The 21,769-nt window shown below is 47.1% G+C and overlaps 1 protein-coding gene across 2 annotated transcripts; it reads left to right on the top strand.

Moving 5' to 3' along the window:
- Positions 1–1,679: 1,679 nt before the first annotated feature.
- On the top strand, positions 1,680–21,646 carry TTLL10 (tubulin tyrosine ligase like 10). Of its 2 annotated transcripts, XM_048967429.1 has the most exons (12): positions 1,680–1,914; positions 11,532–11,638; positions 11,793–11,973; positions 12,842–12,960; positions 13,474–13,594; positions 13,775–13,860; positions 14,044–14,215; positions 15,065–15,236; positions 16,450–16,590; positions 16,992–17,108; positions 20,557–20,650; positions 20,949–21,646. In XM_048967429.1, exons 1-12 carry the CDS (start codon positions 1,793–1,795, stop codon positions 21,266–21,268), a joined length of 1,752 nt encoding a protein of 583 aa, XP_048823386.1. In that variant the 5' UTR covers positions 1,680–1,792; the 3' UTR covers positions 21,269–21,646. The 2 variants fall into 2 exon arrangements, with proteins under 2 accessions (XP_048823386.1, XP_048823388.1); XM_048967431.1 differs by lacking the exon at positions 16,992–17,108.
- Positions 21,647–21,769: the final 123 nt, after the last annotated feature.

Below are 21,769 nucleotides of genomic sequence, written 5' to 3'. Positions count from 1 at the left end.
CCAAACAGTGGGGTTAGGGCTATAGGGTATTTGCACGGCCCAGCTCTTGTCCAGGGGACTGACGGATTTGCTAGTAGCCAGCCGTGCTTGGCTGTGAGAGGTGCTCAGGGCAGGACGCTGGTGGTAAAGGTCGTTCTTCCCAATTACAGTTCAATTACTTCCACGGCTGAACAGCCTGTGAACTTTCAACCTTCTAACCTGCCCCCATACAGGCAGCGCTGGCAGCATATGGAGCAGGTGGGTTAATCACTCTAATCATCCCATTAAGAAACAAAGCAATTTAACCCAGGCAAGGAACTGAATGCTTACCCTGCTCTACCTAACCAAGCAGAGGGACATGAACACATGTCACAGCAAATGTGAGTTAATGGTACTGCAAGAACATGTGCTGATGTGCAGCCTCGTATCTCTGCTTGGGTCCTGCCTTGACACCCTTAGTTGTACCAGTATGACTGGGCCCACTCAAAAATGAAATTCAGTCTGCACTCAACACAGAGAGAAGGTGAGTCTAAAGTCTGGAGCTGCCCAGACCTCAGGATCATATCCCATATGATCCTTTCACATTTAAAGCACTGATTTCCTTTGGAAGAGGATTATCTAGAGCAGTAGAGTTAACAAACCAGTAACTTTGATATAACTCAAATCTGGATGAAAATTGGAGCATGGTCGACCTTCAGAGAATAAGAATTCACATCGGGCCTCATTAACAGGGCACTGTATGAGCTGACACTCACCTTTTCACAAGGATGGTTGGTGCCTCTCAAATGCTGGGGTTCCTGGGGACCTGCTCTGCTGTGGGACAGTGCACAGACCTCATGCTGGTTTTTCAGAATTGCACCCACTGGTTTTCAGCTCCCTTCTGTAAGAAACATAGGGCAACATCACACACAAGCTTGGACCGTGCTTCTCCCCCCAGTGCTTTACATAGGCTCACAGGACTGCTCTATGCTGGAATCACAGCACTGAAACCTTTTCCTCATCCTCAGCTTAGTGCTAATCCCCTCCCTCCCTCCTGGATAAAACAGGTACAGCAGCCCAGAGGCACGCAAGCGAAAAACTCTCCAACCTTTCCTTTCCATGCCTTTCCAACCCTGTCCAGTGCAATGCCATACAAAAACTGCCATGTAATACAGGAACAGCAGAAAAACAAACCAAAGGCAGCTCCCACAGAGCTGCTCTTGCCTTTGCACGTTGCAGTTCTCAGGAAAACGAGAGCAGGAGGGAGCAGAGGAGCATTCTTTGGTGATTAGCCTCTGTGTGACTTATTAACTGGCTCACAAGGGATTGAGGAAATGGTGTGAAATTTGAGTGGTTCTGCAAATTAGCTTTTAACAAGCATTTAAATAAGATGAATTGGAACACACACCCAAGTCCCATCCATCTTCTCTTCTAGAAACTCAATATGGATGCTAACCTTGGATGGATTAAAAAAAAAAGATGATAACAATAATTGGGCATCCCTGGCATGCACAGGGATGTCACCTTAAGTTAATAAAAAAGGAATGGAACCAAGGAAATTCCCTTGCCCTCCCCCGGGCTGATTTATGCTTAGGAAAGCGTCCGCTCAGCCTTATCTAGGCAAGAACAGTGAGTCATGGGAGTCAGGAGCAACCCAGCGAAATCCCCTCGGCCTCAATATCTTCCCCTCCCTCCCCATCTCCCACCAACGTTCAGTTTGCTTAGCTCAGTTCCACAGCAGAGCGATTCCATGGGCAGCACTGATGCTCACTGCAGTGGAAGAGCTAAGACCCGGCCTGCATTAGGCTGAACTCCGTCGGGGGGTTTAATATCGATGAGAGCACAGCTGTGTGGTGCAGCTGAACCACATCTGCATCCCTGCTGGCTGACAGAGCTGCAGGACACGGGGATGGTGAGCGCCTCACAGCAACGTGGATGTGGAGGATGCAGCCGGCGGTAAGTTCAGCAAGTACTGTACAGTATTTTTTAGTTGTCATGCCAGAGAACTGCAAACAGTTGTGTTCTCACGATTGTACTGCCTGTACTTCAAGTTAAATATTTACTGGTTACTGATGTGTCTACGGGAGAGGCCCTCAGCCTTTCCCCGCCCCATCACTTTAGCCCTGGAGCTGGAAGAAGTGCTCTCACGTTGGTTTCCTTTAGCTTGAGCGCCTGCTGATTGCTGTCTTACCAGGCAAAGTTAGATCTAGCTATTTCTGTCTAATACTGTCTGGTAATGCCGTCAATCGCATCGGCAAAAGTCTTCGCATGGAGAGAAACACGGAGAGAAAAGCTTGCTTTGGTCAGAAGAACCAAGGAGGTTTGGTGCCTGGGCTGGAGGCTCACCCACACGCACTGCTTCTGCTCACAGCCAAGGTGTGCTGTAACAACGTGCAGGGAGAGGAGGAAAGTCAAAGAGCATGCAGTCAGCACGCAGGCAGGGCGGGCAGGCAGGCAGGGCAGGCTCCTGTACAGCTAACTGTACGTTGGTGACTTTTGGACCCGTTATCAGGTCTCTCTGAAAGGCGATGGGCAGAGCTGCACCAACCCTGGAGCACTGAGAAAAGCCGTTCTCCAGGAAGGACAACCTGTGAGAGCATTGCTTGAGGACACAGTGAGCACAGCTGGGCTGAGCGCTCCCAGACTCAGCACAGAAAACACCAGGAGGTGCTTCAGACATTTCTCTGGGTGACTTCAGGCCGTTTTGCCATCTGACTTCACACTCTGTTTAAGTGGCTGCTTCTGTTAGGAAATCATTTGTTAAATGAGCAAAACTCCATGACAGATCAGTCCGTCGTGGTACTTCAGATAAGGGTTACTTAATTTTAATGCCGATAGAAAAGTGCTTCCTAAAAGTGCCGTTAAAAAAGGGGTCTGCAAAGCCCTCAGTTCAGCACATCTTCTGTTTGGGATGCGGTTAAGCTATAAGGTGAGCTTCCTGAAGGGTGCTCTGGTTCTCCTCCAGCCAAAATTCGCTCTGCCCCCAATGAGAGCAGCCATAAGCCGTGCCAGCAGCAGCATTTCAGAGCAGCACAGCAGGATGCACTCCCAGCCTCACCTGAGCAGCACTCTGAGGCACGACAACGAGGATGGCACAGCTCTCTCAGTCAGCCCAGTCTCACTCAATGGTCAGGAATTTGCCATTAGGAAATCTCCTTACCCCAAACTGCTCAGACAGTGCAGATGGTATCTCTGTCCTGCTTACCGTGACTCATGCTGGCAAGTCTCATTTTGCAGGGTACGAGTGATAGCCCTCTCCACAGCACAGCTCTTTCACAGGAACTTGTTGCTTCCTTTGATATATCTCAGCGTCTCCTCAAGACAGTTTTATACACTTGCAGTGCTATTCCTGATCTGCAGCTGCTGGACTCTTTGTTTTCCTTTCCTCTGCGTGCACTCCTCATCCAACACCTCTACATTTCAGAGGAGTTGGAGTTTCTTATCGAGGATCCCGTTTCTGTTTCTCTCTGGTGCTCAAGCGTCCTTTTGGAGTTCAGGCATTTTCCTTGAAATGAAACAAGCCCGATTTCAGCAGCACTGCCCTTGGCTGGGTATCTTTAAAAGAACTGAAAAGAAGAACTACCTCCCTCTTCACAAAATGGGTTCTTGGTAAGTTGGCAGTAACAAAAACCAAACAACACAATGTCCTGGTTAGGTGGTTTCAAAGGTATGACGATGGACAACACGTTCTCAAAGAGAATGAAGATACAGCTACAGTCCTTAATGCTCCGTTCACATATTTATGTTACTAATTACTGTAACCACAATGATGAGTTTTTTTATCATTAGAATCCACACGTGTGGATAAACACTCCAAGATTTTCTGCACAGAAGTAGGAATAAAAGTTTCACTGGCTGCTATCACATAAATGCAGGCGCATATCCTACGTGCTACTGAACTTGCTCTTTCAATGCCTTAGAAGTTACGCTGTGTTTTTAAACTCTACGTTTAATAAAAGGCTTATTTGGAAACAATACAGAATTGTGCTTCCCTCCCACCAATGCATATGCATTGGTGATGCTTCCTGGTGCTGCTCATCACCGTGAAGAAGGGCTCAAGAGCAGGCTGTGCTTGCTGTCACAAGGCCATGCAGAATGCCCTTCATCTCACCAGGCCAACACACTGCACACATTGCAATCAAACTGCCGAGTATTACCTGCATGCTACATTGGGAAAACTCAGACACACACAGCAAATAACTTGTTCAGACAACGGCAGGAGGAAAGAACCAAGAGACTTTGTTGTAGACTCCAAGTATTCAGGCGTCTCATTTGGCTTTAACTTACCAACATTAATGTTTAACGTACTGCCATGGCAATGCGTGCGCTTAAAAGAAAGTTCTGCATCTCCTTTCCCCTCCTTGTAATTAAGGATTTTAAAAGCAAGTGAAAGTAAAACAGGGATTTCTAAAAGGCAGCTGAGAAAAGGCAAAGAAAAAGCGTTAATTACCCCAACATTTTGCATGAATCAAAACATTTAACTGGAAAAACAGCTTGAACTCTGCTAAATACTCGGTGACTCATCATGGAGCAATAAAAAAAAAGTTCAGTTCGTTAAAAACAGCTCCTAGCAACCATCAGCACGGGGAAAGCCCAACCAACACCAAGCACTGCTCTCGGTAGGACACACGGGCATTTCAGAAGCCAGGAGCAGCCCCAGGCTCCCTGCAGGATGCTGTTTGGATGCCCGGTGCCATTAATGCTCCATGCCCCCTTTAGGAGCTCTGCTGGGAGAAGCACTTTTCTTTTCCCTTTGTCAGTTTATTTCAGGTGGGTGGGGTGAGCTGCCAGGGCTGTAAATTTAACGAGCACCTCTTGGCACAACGGCTGCAATCCGAACTGATTCGGGAGCAAAGTTCAGGACTTTTACACTACAGAAACTCCAAGTGCATGATACGATTGTTTCGCTCAACTCAAGTGGATTCAAGCACAACTTCCTCAAGAAATAACGCACTTTCACCAAACTATCTGCCTTTTTCAAGACAACGGTGTTTTTTTTCCCCAAACCAGGTAGCACACAGGATCAAAACTACTCCTAAATTCACTGTGCCCCTGGGGCCAGCAGGGCACACAGGGTGGGTCTGGAGGGACCAAAGGGTCTGATATGGAGAAAGGTTCCCCTTTAATCTCAGTGTCTGAAGGCAAATCACTTAATGGGCTGCGTTAAACCATTACCTGGATCCCTGCAATTGGAAGCCAACACTGGGGAGAGGCTGAGCAAACACTCTGGGGAGAGAAGCAGCCTCATTTGGATTGCTAATTTTATTTGCATACCAAACACCACTTTAAACAAACCCGTTTGGATTTCTGTGTGCGAGCCTAACTCATTATTCACTATCTGCTATTTGATGACTGTGAGTCTACCCTTTCAATAAACACTTGCAGCATGCGAGAAAAAGCTCTGGCTATAGGGAGCCATGAACAAAAGTGGGACACAAAGTTAAAAACACAGCGCTCAGCTCGCTGCCTCCTCCTCGGCCTTTATCTCCTTAAAACAGGGCTTGGAATCAGGGCTCTAGAACTCCTGGAAACAAAGGCACTGCCTGTAAATACAGACAACAGGCAGAAGACAAGAGGAAGCTTGAGCTGACTGCAGTAGAACGCTCAACAAAAGGAGCCAGCACGTGTTTAACTCTTACCTAACAGCAACCGAGAAGTTGGGAGCTCCCGGGTTGGTGGAAATAGATGCTGAAAGTCATTTTTCTCCCAGCTCAGAGGTGAACAGCTACTCATGAAACCCACAGCCATTCCACATGGAGGCTATCCGCTCCCTTTGGCCTTTTATTGCTGTTTAGTGACCAGCTGAGCCCACCGTGCCCATCAACATGTCCAGCTGAGCTGATGGGGGCTAACTGAGCATCTTATCAAGATGCATAACAAGGGGATCTTCCTCATCTGAAGCTGCAAGAGGCAGGGTGAGCAGTTCCAAATGACCAGCTATGCTGAATAAATGCTCTCCGTGGTGAGAAAATATAAATAGCTCTCAGCACGGCCCGTGGGATGGTCCTTGTGGTTTGTGCAAGTGGTGATTGACAACATGCATGAAAATTTGGCCCTGTCTGATGGTGTGAAGCAACTACTTTTGTAGCCCGCTTTGCAAGGAACTCACAGCAACAGATGGGGCCCTGTCAGGGTTTGAAGAGCTTCACAAGGCAGAGAGAGAAATAACCAGGCTGACACGGAGCCAACAGCAATCAGGTTGCCCCAACACTCCGCTTTAAGGGCTTTTTTTCCATCTTGAAATGCTGTCCATCTTGAATTCTGTAGGAATTCTGGAAGTCATCTCTCCTGGCAGGAAACCAGCACTGTGCTCCTGTGATGGGTTCCTCCAGCTCCCACTGGTTTCTGTGAGTTACTGCCTGCTGCTGTTTCCTGGTTTTTCTTCTGGCACAATGTAAGGCAGGCAGGGTGAACAGGTGGCAGGTAAAAGGCTGATCGATACTGGGCTTTGTTGTGTGGCACAGAACAAAGGCTGCGCTCACAAAGGCTCCTATCCCTGGCACATAGCAGTGTCACCAAGCCTCAGGCTTTCAGTGGTTCTGTGGCCTTTCTGGGAGGTAGGAAGTGCTGGAGGCTGGCCCTGGAACGAGGTCAACGCTGTGTTTCTGTATCACTGGGATAATACGTTGGTTCGAGGCAGCAACACTGTCAGCAGTGGTGCAGAGCAGAAAGTAGGTGTGTTAGCAGAGTGCAGTGGGCAGAAAAGCGAAGAGCTGTTCCTCCTGCCTGCACCACTCCTGCTTTTGTTCAAGCAGAACATTCACAGGGCTTACATGCAGCCTGGTGTCACTTTTGTTCCATGGCCACCAAACGCAGAGGGTCTGCAGCGTTACCAGCTGGTTCCCCTGAGCTGCAGAGCGAACATCCTGCCCTCAGCAAAGCACACTTCTCCTTCATTGCAAGCAGCCCTCTGCTTTGTTCTTCACAAAGCCATCTGCTACACAGAGAGAGCTCCAACACAAGTGGATTTTGTGTGCCACTTGCAGCCAAGCACCTGCAGCAGCAAAGAGCATCCACAGCACGGCCAACTGGAAAAAAAAGTGCAGTGGGCTCCCTGCGGTCTTCCCACAAAGGATCTGGCAGGTCTTCTGCAAGCCTGGGGACCAGGGTAGGTTGCAGGACCTGCCTCGGATGCTGAGCTCAGGAAAGGTCATGCCAATAAATGGGAAAAGCCAGGGAAACAGGAAAGGAATTCGTGTTTATCTGGGTGGAAGCTGGAGGGAAATGGCTGGAAGGTGCTCAGGTGGAACCCTCAGTCTATTTGTGGAAAAGGTGAGCAGACTGTGCCCTCTCTTCCTTGACGCCTACCAGCAAGTAATTGGCCAAAGTCACACACAAGAGCTGTTTGCTTTCCTTCTTTCCCACCTTTCTTTCTGCCGCTGCCACACCTCAGGGGCTGGATTTGGCTGGAGCCACCTGTCCCTTCTTAAATCACAGCTCTGAGTCAGAACAAGAGCACGATGTCAGGAATGGGTCAGCACAAACACAAAGCAATAGCAATAAAGCAGAAGAGAAAGGTACATTTTCTAGGAAGTATCCCCAGTTTTCTCAGAACACCAACACAAAGCCAGCTGAAACCCAGGGAAGGTTCCCTAGGCTTTGAGCCAACTTCCTTTCCCCACAGTTGTAGAATCTGTCCCCTTCTGAACCACTGAGCTCGCGCCTTTGCTGCTGCTCTCAAGCAAGACTGCAGGTGCCCAGCAGTCATGGAATCATAGATGTTGGAAAATGTTGGAAAAAAACACTAAGGTCATCCAACTCTCAGTGGAACTCTCAGTTCCATAGCCCTGCTATGGAACTATAGAACCATTTAGACTGGAAAAAAAAAAACCCTTAAGGTTATTAATTCCAACCATCAACCTAATGCTGTGATAAATCTGGAAGTGCTGTGCAGAGAATTCACCTACACAAAATGAGTTCTCATTCAGCACGAGAGCTTGGATTGTCTTCTTCTACCTCCACAGCTCTGCTAAGAATTCAGTCTGGGGTTAATCATTAATTCCCCCAAGTCTGCAGCCCACATGCCTGCTGTGCTGGGAGCTGGGAGCAAGGCAGGGCACAGCCTCACCTGTGCTTTGGTTTGGGGTGGGTGGCACAAGGATGCAATATTTAATAAACACGTCACAGTAGTTCACAATTATTCATTATTGTGAAAGTCTACAATACAGAAATACCTTTCCATCATACAGGTGAGAGGACCAAAGCTTGGAAGAGTTGTATGCATTTCTTACACCTCACGTTGGCTTCTCCTTTCCTGATGGTTCTGTAGCTCCTTGGCAAAGCACCGCTACTGCTTGAAAATAGCAATGAAACATTAGGAGGAAAAAAAAAAACCAACAATAAAGACCATACAGATCAACCACATCTTGGCTCTATGGATACTCTGGGAATTGTTTTGTGTACAAGAGCTTGGGGGGCAACAGCCTCCCAAACGTTGTTTGCTATTCTGACCATCAGCATGCAGTGGCAAAGAGCGCTCGGTGCACACAGCAGTGCACTGGCAGCTCCAAAGGCAGGAGATCACCCCAATAGAGCCTGATCCCACGGCTCAGCACCTTCCCAGCAAGACAGCCTCAGGCCTGCACACCACAACCAGGAGCCAGGGGAGCTCCAAGCCTTCCCTCCTCAACTAGCTGTAGCTTTCCACCCTCAGGTTGCATCCATTTATAGCAAGAAAAGCCCACAGCAGAGGGTTGGAACTGAATGATCTGCAAGATCCCTTCCAATCCATGCCAATCTATGGGTCTATGACAAGTGTGACTACTCACTGCCATGTTTGTGCATCGTGCACTCTGGCAGATCCAGCCATTGGGTGGTAATAGAGGAAGATGCAAAACCTCCAAGCTCTGCACTTGCCAGGATGGGTTCCCTGTCCTTCATGTGGTGCCCATAGAGTTTCCAGAAACCTGATTCCCAAAACCAAGGACTGAAATGCTGTTTATGTAGCAAATCACGGCACAGAAACTCCTTTGGCAGAAGAACTGCCTTGAATTAAACATGTGCAGTCTTAGCATAGCTATAACCGTACCTGTGCCAGCGACACACGTTCTTTTCTATTGCACATTAATTTTTAAGAGTGGTTTTCCACCATCACAGAGGATTATGCAGTCACTTTGGCTGTCATTTCTGGCGTTTAAGCCGATTGGGCAAGTTGTGCAAAACTCAGCAGATTTTGGAGGCATTGCATTCCTGCAGGCTGAGCGACAGCAGGGCTGAATGCCTCCAGCTTGCCCAAAGCAGCAGCCACAACTCCCCCTGCACTATGGTTAGCACTCTGGTCCAAACAGCAAAGAGCAGGAAAACAGGCCTCCAAAGTGCATTTAAAATCATCTGCGTTAATCTCACAAAATACAGAGCATAAATAAATCCTCCAGGTTCCTCTGGTTATAACCTCTCAGTTCAGAGCCTCCTTCATTGCAGCCTCTCCCTTCCAACAGTGAGGCAACATTTCCTAGAGGGTGTAACGATGGTTGGAAGCATTGCAACACGTCCACCCTCCTGCTGCACATTGCTCCCTGGGTGACTGAGCTGGGTTGGATGCCAGAAGGAATACAGGAAGGTGGAAGAGACAGCCAGGACAGGACCCTGCCCTGCTCTGCGGGAGCTCCAGAGGCATTGTGTGCATGAGCAGGAAAATACAGAGAACGTTCCCGAAGGTCGCAGTGACACCAGGACGAGTGCCAGTGTATTCACACTGCCTGGAGAGGGGCTGACGCTGAGCCAAACCCCACCTGCCACCCTTTTTATTCACCCCTTTCTTACTGAGGCAAGGAGAGCTATCCTTACATGGAAATACTTCTTTTTTCCTTGCCTCTCTCTTGGTTTTTTGCTTTCTGTGGCACTGCTGTTCGATGGGAGCCCAAGAGCAGAGCTGTTGCCTGCATTCAGTGCAGACCTCGCGTGGCTCTCTCTGCTGGTGCCAACCCTGCTCTAGCTGAGGTCACAACAAGCAGTTATTCTTTGCTCCTACATCTGAAGGACAGAGAGGAGTTTAAGGCTACTTAAATTGGCCTTTCTGTCTTGATGCTGTTAGCTGAGGCTCTGCAAGTGCCAAATGCTGTTATTATTGCTGGTTTGGTGGCACACAGCAGCTGCCCCCCCCAAAAAAAATAATCAAGGGCCCCATTGTGTCAGCCACTTTTCACTGCACTCAGACAATTCACAAGTTAATAAAACAAAAACGTAAGGCAGGAGACACTCCTGTGGTAACAGGGATTTGCCAAAGTCACAAAAACAGGTCATTCCACCATAAAACTGGCAACTGTGTTTGGTTAGGACTCGGAGAAGAAGCCAAAACCACGGAATGGTTGCTTTTCTTTACTTATCCCAGCATCCCCAGACTCCTCGAAGAGTTTTGGGATGATGTGGGACTGCAGGACTCCTCTCTTCCTGCCTTTCTCTCCTCCTCCTTCCCTTTGCATCCCATTAATCCCCACTTACTGGAGGCTGCAGCTGGGTGACAGAGTACAACTTCCACAGGGAATCAGTGACCAATTCTTGGCAGTCCCTGGGGAGAAATGTCAGCTCTTTAGAAGTTTGCAGAAGGATTTGCCTCCGTTCGCTACGGAAGCGAAAGGCCTTAGGAGGATTTAGAGCACTGATTTTGCCCTGCTGGCAGCTTTGATAATTTGATTTAAGTCCTGACAAATTAAACAGCGCATGCTGCTCCGCGTATCTGTAGAACCCTCCAGGCATTCCAGCAGCAGAACCCCTCACCAGGCAGCTGTTGCTAGGAGCTGGGCTGTGTTTGTAGCACCGAAGGCTGCGGGATGGTGGAGCAGCGTGGGTGTCTGAGCTGCCCATGGGGCCCCACCACCCCTCCATCAATGCCAACAGGCCACCTGCGCTCCACTCCAGAACCTGTTCCATCCCAGGACTCTTTTGTGCTTCCCAAGCTGCTTACGACCTGTCCAGAAGTCAAGTGCACCTCCTCCAAGCTGAAGAAAGGACAGGGAGCAATTAAAGCTCTCCTAAAATACTTAGAAACCGCTGAGCGCAGGTTAGAATTTCCACTATTTTTGGTAGCACAGGGTGTGGGTTTGGCCCCTGTGGGAAGGGGCTGAAAGGCAGCAAGGTGGGGCTGTGCAGAATGGCTCCCTGATCCCCGTGCAGCACTTTTTACACCTGTCCTTGTGTCAAACAGTTGCCAACCCTGCATCCAACAGCTTTCCTGGGTTGTGGCTTCTGTCTCCACAAGGAACAACTCGTTTGCTGCTTTCACAACAATTGCAAAGACCAAAAAATGGGTTTTCAAGCTTCAAAGCTTCCTGTCATTTATCCCAAAGCCGAACACTGAGCCCTAGAGCTGCAAGTTGCACCCGCAGCCTGAACCTGCAGCTCAAAGCCACCCAAAAGCTGTAGGCAGAAGCTGGAGACATTCCCAGTTAACATCAATAACAAAATAAGGGGAAAAATAATCTGCCAGACATGGGGAGATGGATCAACAGAGCAAAGACAAGGACCCCTCACACACAGAATCACACACAGAATCACAGAATCACCCGGGTTGGAAGGGACCTCAAGGATCATGTAGTTCCAACCCCAAGTGCAGACCAGGATCTTTCCTCTTGCAGCCCACGCTCTGCAATGGCCTCTGTGCCACCCAAGAGGAAGAGGAAGACCAGAGCCACGCGACAGGGCCGTCACCAACAGCAGGCATCATCCTTATCCGCCGACAGAGGTAAATCTTGTGCCCTCATTTTTAACCATTAGGTGTTCTAAGTCTTATAGGTCTGAGTTGATACCATGATCGAGAAGGTTATGTTTTCTGTACCTGGCCAAAGTGCTGGCCACCAACTTACAGCATTCTGGCACACAGTTTATACCTTTTTCAGGTAAACCCCTTGAAAATATTTCTCCTACCTCTGAAGTGAAGCTTGACAAAGCCAGGCCTCATGAGAACAGAATGAGTGGTAAGGCAAACCCTCAAGAAAAGCAGCCAGAAGAACTGATACGACAAGTTCCAATGGCATCAGGACCATATTTTTATGTCAGTGGATCTAATGGAGCAGGACTGTAAGTAGGTCCTCAGCAGTATATGACCATACATGAAATTGCACTGCATCATCCATCAGCATAGAAACATTTCCTTTTGACTTTATGTATTGTCAGAATGACACATTCCAAGAATAGTTTAAGAACAATTCCAATGGAAAGTGCTTAATGGAAGACCAACTATAGTAAAGTAGCTGTTACCTTTAAGCAAGAAACTGAACACTCCTACTTATTTAATGGGAGTTCTCCGGGTTCCACGTAGCAAATCTGCCAGCATCATCGCAAGCTCTAGGCACCACTGCAGTCGATTGACCGTTCGTTGCCCTAAATGCACTAAAAGCAAAAATAAGACATTTATGCCCAAGAAAAATAGTCAGATCAGCAGTTCCATCTTCTACTTCCTGACTTCTTTCCAGTATATTGACATTCTTCTCTAGATGTTGCCACCAGCAAGCACCACAGAATCTCTATTGTTAGCAGCACATTCCTTGCTACTTTTCCAAGCTTTGCCCACACGCTTTTCCTATTGCTATCTGTCATCTCTTCCTGCACTCAGCAGAGAGGCACCTTAATGACACTGGACCATAATGCACAACATTCCTATTCTGCGGGTACCATTTGCATCCTAACTGAAACAACCCTGCTGAGAAGGTACAAGTTCTCATTAGCACTGCAGAATTACAGCATCCTGAGCACTCTCGGTCGTGAGTTCAGAGCAGCAGGTCCACTTGCAGCCACTCTAATTAATGTTTCCCCCCTTATTCCCCACCCAGGGGTTCTTGGGGGCGTTAGGTCAAACTCCCAGGGAAAGTGTTGGGAGTTCAGGGGATGTGAGCTAACTTCATTGCTGGAAAGGAGGCTATTTTGCTATTTTGTTTTCCATACGCAGTGTGAGCATCTATTGCCAGAGCAGAGGCTGGCAGCGTATCTATGACAACAGAAGACAGGATTACGCACTGAAATGGTGTGAGATCAAGTGCCGAGAGACCTATTACCATTTCAAAGAAGGTAGAGGTGCCAGTGGGCCTCGAGTGGGAGAGGGCAGTGGGAAAAAGGAGAGAATGCTGGACTTGTGGCTCCCAGGGCAGAGGTCACCTGCGGGGTAGGAGAAACAGGTAACCTCAACTTCTTGGCAGACCTCAGTGGGGATATTGGAGCTGGATTGCCATGGTGATTAAAGAAAGGGTTTTAGACAAGAGAATGGCTTGGGGAGAAAAGATACCATTGAAATGAACTGCGCACAAAGCATCCTAATCACTTTTGAAATGCAGCCCTCCCTCTGTGGGTTGGAGCTCGCAGGCAGCAATAGGGCTGACACTGTTCTGCTGCACAGCAGCAGCTGGCACCTCACCAGCCTGGTCAAGGTTTTGCATACATACAGAGAGTGCCCCACATACACAGGCACCCCCTGCTACTGCCTTCAAGTAAATTGGTGAGAGTCAGCAGCGCCCAGATCAGCATCATCCTCCAGGTTCTGCTGCGTGAGACAACGAGGGCAAGCTTTCTTTTCTCCTCGTACAGGCGAGCAGCTGCTCTACCAGATTCCCAACAACAGTGTCCTCACCAGCAAGACTGGGCTTTTGTCCTGCCTGCGAGAGCAAGAGCGAGTGATGAAGAAGATCAACAGGAGCTCTAATCCCAAGTAAGAACTCTCACCTCATTGCACCTTGAGCAGAAGCACATGCCAAGCAAAAGAGAGAGTGCTTAAAAAAAAGAGGGCACAAAGGATAGGGGATTTTTTCTTATTGTCTAGAAAAATCATTTCCCCAGAGGAATGAATGTGCCAGACAGGGTTTTCAGCCTGTATCTGATTCTTTTGTAGGTTACTGAAGATGGAAGAATTCTTTCCAGAATCTTTTCGCCTGGACTTAAAAGAAGAGAGAAATGCCTTTTTTGAGCTTTGCAAAGGTGAGTTGGCTTAATCAAGGTAGCAACCAGCTTAAATAGCTGTCTGTCCCCTAAGTCCATGAATATATACGGAGTGATACTCCTTGATACGAGCTGTGTCTATCGATGATGTACACACAAAGCCCACTGACTGGAGCGTTTCACACCCCACGCCTCGCTGTAACAGACTCATTCTCTCTGCAGAAGAGGAGATTTGGATCTGCAAACCGAGTTGCTCTAACCAAGGGCGAGGAATTTTCCTGCTGAAAAATCCCGATGCTGTCACCACCCTGCAAGCCAAGCTCTGCAGCTCTGAGAGAGACCTACCCAGTAAGAGGGTGCCCTGTGGGGCTCCCCAGACAAGAATAGTGCAAAGGTAGACATTGAAGCCTGGCAAATGGATGAGTAGCGTGCTTAATTAAGCCATTAAGCCTCCGTTTATTATATTGTTCCATCGGTATTTCATGTGTTTACACCACATCATCAACCTATAAGAATTTGTTTAGTGGGAGATGCTATTTCTCTGGTTAGTCTGTCTTGTATCCACACTTCAGTCATTTCAGGGTGGATCTTTGCCATCAGAAAGATTTGTTTACCTTTGTCTGGAAATTTAAGGGTGACTTCAAAAGGCCAGGTGCTACTGTTCCGTGCATGACAAAAGCCTCGTGCAAAGTTATTTAAACTAGGTACTATCCCACCTTCTTAGACAAAGCAGGCATTTTACAAACCGTGCAGCTGTTCAATCCATTCCGCACAATTTAATCAAACCTCTCAAAGATCTTCCAAAATCTGCCCCATTGCTATGGAAGCCTCGACCTCCATCAGTGGCTAGCAGTCAATAGAACCCTGGATTTGGATTGTTTGCTTTTGCGTTCCTTGAAGGAATGAAAGAACCATCCAGGTTCTTTGTAGAGCATGACGTCGCTGTGGCCGTAAAAGCAGTGGTGCCACGTGAAGGGCTCTTTGCGCTCTGACATAAACTATGTCTATTCCCCAGCAAATATTAGTAAACCTTTACTTACCTTCCACTCCAAAGACTCAGCACTATGCCTCTAGTCCATTCCCAGATGTTCTGGCTGCTCCTCTGGGCTCCATCTGCACCTGAAAGAAGGACAAACAGCTTTGTTCTACGGTGCAAAACCAACTGGCTGCAGGGTTTTGTGTGAGCTTTGAGCTGCTATGTCTTACAGTTACGTGTTGGTGACACGTCTTGACACCCTCACAGGTACATTGGCCAACCTCTGCTCCTGGAAGGGAAGAAGTTTGATGTCCGTTCCTACCTCCTCGTTGCCTGCACAGCACCGTATGTGTTGTTTTTTGCCCAGGGCTACGTCCGGCTGACCTGTAGCAATTACGATGCCACATCTGATGATCTGACTGTTCATCTCACCAACCAGGTAAACTCTGCATTTAGTTCAGAAGAAGAGCGGAGGAGTTGACAAGGAAGGGATGCAAAAGAGACTTTTGAAAGGCTGAAAATATGCTTCGTGTAGGCAAAATCCATGCACCCAAGAAATGGTGGTGGGCTTACAGTCAGCCATGGCACCATGGCAACTCCCTACTGGAGGGGGTTCACTCTCTGCAATGGACCAATTCTCTCTTTATGCTGACCATTTCCGTCCCTGGACCATTTTTCCTCCAATATTCTCTCATAGACTATGAGTCCCTTAGAAGAAGCCTTTGCCTGTGGCCTACCTAGAACCAACCAACCGTAGTCTTGGCTGAAGATTTGGATGTTCCTCTTGTGCTAAATGTGATAATAATCATAATGGTGTAAGGTGCAGATGCATTCTTCAGGAGCCATCATTCTTAAATCTCTGCCTTGGCTTCCCTTCCTTCTCAGATGAGGTCTATGCAACAAAACTGTTCTGGCTTATATTCCCATCCTACTTCTTAGGAAGCCTTTCTGATTTAAATCTACCTGAGTTTTTTGCCTTCCTGTGAGGCTCTCCAGTATTTAGAGAATCAGACAGAAAAATGGTTTGCTCTTAAAGCCCCTCTCCCACTATAATGCTGTGTTTGGGAACTGGCAAAATACATCTAAGGGCAAGATATGCTTCAGACAAGCCCACTTCAATTCTTGTTGGAGTTTTATGGTTCCTGTACAAGTACAGTTCAGCACGGCAGATTATAGTTGCTTCCTGCAATATATGCTATTATCAGTATGCTGCTTGTTTTCCTGGAATAGTTTGTTTGCTCAGGTAGAGAGCTATCCACATGGGAATTCAGGTGCTCGGGTAGGATCCCATGGCACAAGCCCTATTAAACAAAGGACAGGTGTTTATCAGCAGAACATGAATTATCTGGGAGGAGGGAAACAAAATCTACAGGAGCAGTTGGTAAGAGGCCAGGCTTCAAGTCACAGTTGATTCTGCCCCCGTTCCCTTCCTAACCCAGCAGTGATAAGTTCCATCTGACCTGGGGGTTAATGAGACAGAGGAACAGGCACCTGCTCAGGGTTAGGTCTGCTGCTGCTTCCCTCCACGTCAGTAACGTGATCCTGGCTCTCCCCAGCTCCATCCCTGGAACAAGGCAGGGTAGAGGAACGTCTGCCATCCATGTTTCCTGTTACTCTTTAATCCTCCCCTTGCTCTGTTCCCCACCTTGCAGTACGTGCAGAAGAAGAACTCCCTCTATGGCCAGCTGAAGGATGAGACAGTTTGGCAGATGGAGCATTTCAACAGCTACGTTAATGAGAAGTTTGGGAAAACCAATGGCCTCCCACAGGACTGGGTTTTCACTGTGTTTACTGTGAGTGCAAGCAAGTTCGTGGTGTGCTAGTCTGCCTAGCCTAATTAGGGTGATGGGAATAGGGACAAAAACCTCCAGTTCAAGGGAGTCCCCAAGGAGACGTATGTACCAAGTGAGAAGGCATCGATGGTCCCATGGTAACTATTTGCCTGCAGATGATAAACAGAAGTCAAGACAGAGTTTAATTTCAGTGGTTAATAAAATGGGTAAAGTGCTGATAAAGAGAGGGGGCTTCCTTCAACTCAAAGTGGACAGACATACAGTTTCCAAAATACAGCCTCCATCCATGTCTAGAGGGGAAGAAAAAGTGTCCCTAAGCCAAGAGGAGACCAATGACTTGCAGTGACTCCTGTGCCCTTGGCATTGGCAATGATTAGTTATCCCTGATCCCTATCTTTCAGAAAAGGATGCAGCAAATCATGTTGCAGTGCTTCCTGGCAGCCAAGCACAAACTGGATCGTAAACTGGGCTACTTTGATCTCATTGGCTGTGACTTTTTGATTGATGAAAACTTTAAGGTATGAATAAAATATTGCCAAATACTAAGTATGATATTGGCCAGATGTCTAATGCCAGCAGTGTAGGATGGTTGACATTGACTCTGGCACTAGAAATTAAACAGAGCATTCACTCAGCCGGCCATGAAGGGCAGGATTCATTTCTTTCTCCAGTTGCATTGTCCAACATCCAGATATGGCACCTATGCAGCCTGTACATGTACTGCACAAAGAAACCCTGGCATTAGCAGCTCAAGAGGGGAAGAAAAATCTTTAACTGCAGCAGAAATTGCTCTGTGCAGAATTTTCACAGGAAAATGGAGTAGTGAGAAATACAGGAATCTTAATATCTACTCAGTTCACAGAGAAAGTAAGGGAATTTTAATGCCATTCAATATTTTTCACTCTAGAAACCAAACATGACAGATAATCAGCCAGCATAAATCAGTTTGTAATGCCTGTAACGCCACACGAAGAATGCTGATTTACACAAGCTGAGAATCCAGGAATGAATTTGCCATCACCACCCTGCAGAATCAGTCATTATCGATTCAGGTGTCAGCATCAGCACCTCCACATGCACTGCAGGTTTACCATTTAGCAATAGGTTAGCCTGTCAAGGCTATAAAACCTGCTATGGAATTACAGCTCACACTCGTGAAGAGTGAACGAAACGCAGAGAAGGAAAGCCAGAAGAAAGGGAAATGTTCAGTGCAGTGATTGGACTGCTCTCAGTGCAGGCAGTCCTTCACAAGCACCTGGTCTAAACATAACAGAAAGCCATCTGGCAGATTTTGCTGTTGCTAAAGCAGAAAAGAACTCAAACTTATTCCAGCAAAGTGCAGTGGGAACAGCAAACCCAATGAAAGAATGGAATTAATGTATGCAGCACTGGGCAAGGCACGCAGACAATGGCCTCCTTTGTATGGGGAAGTCAATGGCAATGGGGAGCAAATGGGAAAGACACAGAAACTGGTGCTTCTCAAATTTCAGAAGCAATTGTCTTTTGCAATGTTGGCATGCAAAGCACTGGCTGTGCAAACTTGAAGCAGAATGGAAGATCCAATATCACTCTATTGTGGCAATCCCTACCTGGCCAGTTAAAAACTTCAGTAATTAAAGACCATTACAACCCCATGCATTTTACATATGGAGAGAAAAACAAAATGTGTCTCTTGACAAGTATTTTGTAAAAGACATGATGAGGATTTCAGGACACCTAGTGGTGATGTGGTCAGTTGGGACTGCCATCCTATTTGATGAGATGTGTAGAATTTGCTTTGCATTGATTTTGCACGGCCTTGTGTTTGGTTCTATGCCTCATCATGCTATTCCCTCTTCTTTACTTTCCTGAGATAAAAGTGCCCCCTAGTATCACTCCTGATAATTTCTGAAGGCCCTGCAGCATTGCAATCTAGTTCTTGAAGGTGTTTTCCTGCCTCTCAGTTCTTAGGAGCATGGACCACAAAAGCAGAGCCTGCAGAGAAACCACAGCTTACAGCAGAGCTTTGCAAACTTCATGTGCAGGATGAGAAGAGGAGGAAAGAGAACATGAATGATGGATGTGATTTTACTGTTACTTTTTTTTAACACACCCCCCCTTTCTGGTTTCTGGGGTTTTCCTGTGCTGTACTGTAAATGCCAAAGTTAATGCACAGCTTAGGACGCAGCCATTTAAGTGCCCAAGGAACCTGCCTTCAGAAAGCATTGCGTCAGCTGTGCCAAAGGGCTCTGCAAAGGAATGCTGGGAAGATAGATGCCTAAATTTTTTATCAGCCATAAAGGGATTCGGCTATCTATCACCAGACTGAACACAGATAAGCCATTGGCCAATTTGTGACAGGTGCCTATAAAATAAGATAACCCTTGTTAAAGTAGGGATGGTCCCTTTGATTGGAATGACGCAGCTTTTCCCTCGCCCCAGCACTATCAGACACCACATGGATGCTGCAGAGCTGGGAGTGCCTCTGCAGGTCATCAGCATGAGAAATCTGACAAAAACCAGAGAAAACAGAACCCCATTGGCTACCAATGGCTTACCAGATGCAGGGAGGAGGCTCAGGTGCTCAAATCCTACATGAAATCCCCATGAATGACACGATATGCTGGATCTTGACTTTATTCTCTGTGTTCTTCCTGAAACAGAACAAAAGAGGTTAAGAGCATTTAAACAACTGTGACACACTGCGGTACAATAATAGGGAGTGTAGGAGACAGACAGCATAATAGATGTGAACACCTCCTCCTGTTTGTTTTGAAGGAGAAGAAACCAAAACCTAGTCAAGACAATTACAAAGGTTCACTGAGTTTGTCTGTCAGCAGAAAACCTCTGCACTTTTAATAGGAAAAAGGAAATTTGCTCAGAAATAAGGGAGTTTGCCAAGAAAAATAAATGTGACTTAGGTGCCCTCTGTTGGCATCTGCAGAGCAGGTTATTTCTCAGCAGTTTCTCTCCGGAAAGAAAAAAGGAAAACCCACAGACATTTCAGCACCCTCACTCACAAACCTTCTCTGAAATACGGTGCTGAAACAAATGTGAAAATTCTTGTTGCATTTTCTTCTCAGCAAAATGAAGTGCAAAAGTGAAAGCTGTCCTGTTGCCAAAACCTACCACCCACATTTCTCAGTTACTTGCAGGCAAACTCCCTGCTGCTTCAGGAAAAGAAAAACAACAAAAAAAGCACGACCGCAGTGTATGTGTTTTTAAACATCAATTAAAAGGGAGTAAAATTCGCTTGGGGCTGTTGAATGATTAAACATCCTTCCTGAAATAAACATCAAATAGTTCCTATACGTCGTCTTTGCAAGATGCAGCACCATATGGCAAAGGCAGGAAGCAAACAGATGAGTTTCATGGCAGGAAAAAGAAATAGTAAACAGAATTGCATTGAATTCAACCGTTTGCTTTCACACAGACCTGCAACTGGGCCATCACGTGCCACAGCTCAGAGCTGCAGACTTCAGCGTGTCAAAGTAGAGCTGAAATGGGTGTTGGTGTGCAAATATCTTGTATGGCTTCTACCTAAATCCAAAGCTTACCCAGGAAATCAAGGCCAGGGGTTAATTGAGAGCTTGGTGCTGTGTTTGCTTGGTCTTGACCCCATGTCCACCCCGAATCAAAGACATGACTACTAGATTCCTTGTAACTTCCTTTCATGCTATTCAAAAAACTTGAAACCGCTATAGAAACTGGCATGATAAGAGACAGAGCAGTGCCTTAGCACACCCACAGAGCAGGAGTCTAACCTGAAACATAAAATAATATGTGGCATTACTCTAAAGTAATGAAATGTAATGATTCCTCCAGTCCTTGTGAAAATGCTGCCTCACCTGCACTCCATGCTAGAGGATCGTGTTGGGATTTATAAGTACTCTTGCACTTCCACTGCTCACTAAGTCAATAAAATGGCATCACTGCAGCTCTGAGGAGATCCAGCCTGATTTCCTGGTTGCCATTCGCCTTTTCTAGGTCTGGCTTCTGGAGATGAACGCAAACCCTGCATTGCACACCAACTGCAAAGTCTTGAGAGACATCATCCCCATCATCATCCACGAGAGTCTCGGTAAGCAAAGAAGTCACAGAGCGGTCAGTAATGAGCAATCACATCACAACACTGCTTGGCACAGGAAAGGCTCCTGTTGATACCATTTGTAGCTCCAAAATACAGAATAAAGAGATCTTGCTGCCGAGTTTGTTGCTGATAGAAAAGGCAGTGAAAATTCTACCCAACGCAGACACAAGAAAGCTATGGTCTCATTAGAAATAAGTGGCTCCTTCTTTAAAAAAATATTATTTTTAGGAATAGTGAGTTCGGGTGCATGTTGCCATCAGTCCACTTTGTAACTGCAGGTCTCTTCCAGATCTGGTTCTCGAGATCTTCACCAAGTGCCTCAAGGGACAGAAGGTGCTGCCTTTGAAGACACTCTGCCACTTTGTGCTTCTCTACAATGAGGATGCTGCAGACCTGGGCCAGAAGCAACCTTGGAAGCTCAGCACCAGGTCGTTCACAGGAAGGTACCTGAGGCCACACACAGACAGCACCAGGCACCTCAGGTACAGCCCTGCCAAAACTGCAGGCCTGTCCCCAGCAGCTCAGCTGCTTCAGAAGAAAGAGTGCCTTGCTGCCTACAAAGGGCTGTCGGCGAGCTGTCCTAACCATGCTGCACGTGCAACAGTTTGATCTCCACAGATAACCACATTGAGTCACTGAGCAAGAGGGTTTTCACAACTTGAGAGAGACAGGAAGAAAATAAAAGTTAAGCTCTATGTGCTATGCATGTTACGCTCTATGTGCTGTGCTGTTATGCTCTATGTGCTATGCTGTTATGCTCTATGTGCTATGCATGCTATGCTCTTTTTCACCTGGTAGAAACAGACGGGTATCAACCTCAGCTAAGAAAACCAGTAACTGTGAGTGCCAATAGTTCTGCAGAAAGCAACGCTTCCATCAGTCAGCCAACAGAGAAGTTACAGAAAACGAGACATGCCAAACCCCATCCTTCCAAAAGCAATGCTGATCTGACACTGCAACCCAGAACACTCAATAAAGTCCTTTTATAAAGAGGCAAGGAGAGCTGCTGAAAGACCAAATCCAAGGCTTAGCGCAGAACCCCCTCAGCTGGTCCTGCAGCTGCCCATAGCTCGTCTCCAGCTGCACAGCCAGCTCCTCCCTCACCAGATG

Source organism: Lagopus muta, chromosome 21, assembly GCF_023343835.1.
Source record: "Lagopus muta isolate bLagMut1 chromosome 21, bLagMut1 primary, whole genome shotgun sequence".
Classification (NCBI taxonomy): Eukaryota; Metazoa; Chordata; class Aves; order Galliformes; family Phasianidae; genus Lagopus; species Lagopus muta.
The sequence above is the reverse complement of the archived record's forward strand: the minus strand, read 5'-3'. Positions and strand labels throughout refer to the sequence as shown.

Bases quoted from the DNA above. Each gene is read 5' to 3' on its own strand.
- TTLL10 (XM_048967429.1), top strand. From the start codon at position 1,793: ATGAGAGCACAGCTGTGTGGTGCAGCTGAACCACATCTGCATCCCTGC. The intron at 13,595-13,774 runs GTAAGAACTCTC...ATTCTTTTGTAG, and splicing joins AACAGGAGCTCTAATCCCAA to GTTACTGAAGATGGAAGAAT. The intron at 17,109-20,556 runs GTATGAATAAAA...CGCCTTTTCTAG, and splicing joins TGATTGATGAAAACTTTAAG to GTCTGGCTTCTGGAGATGAA.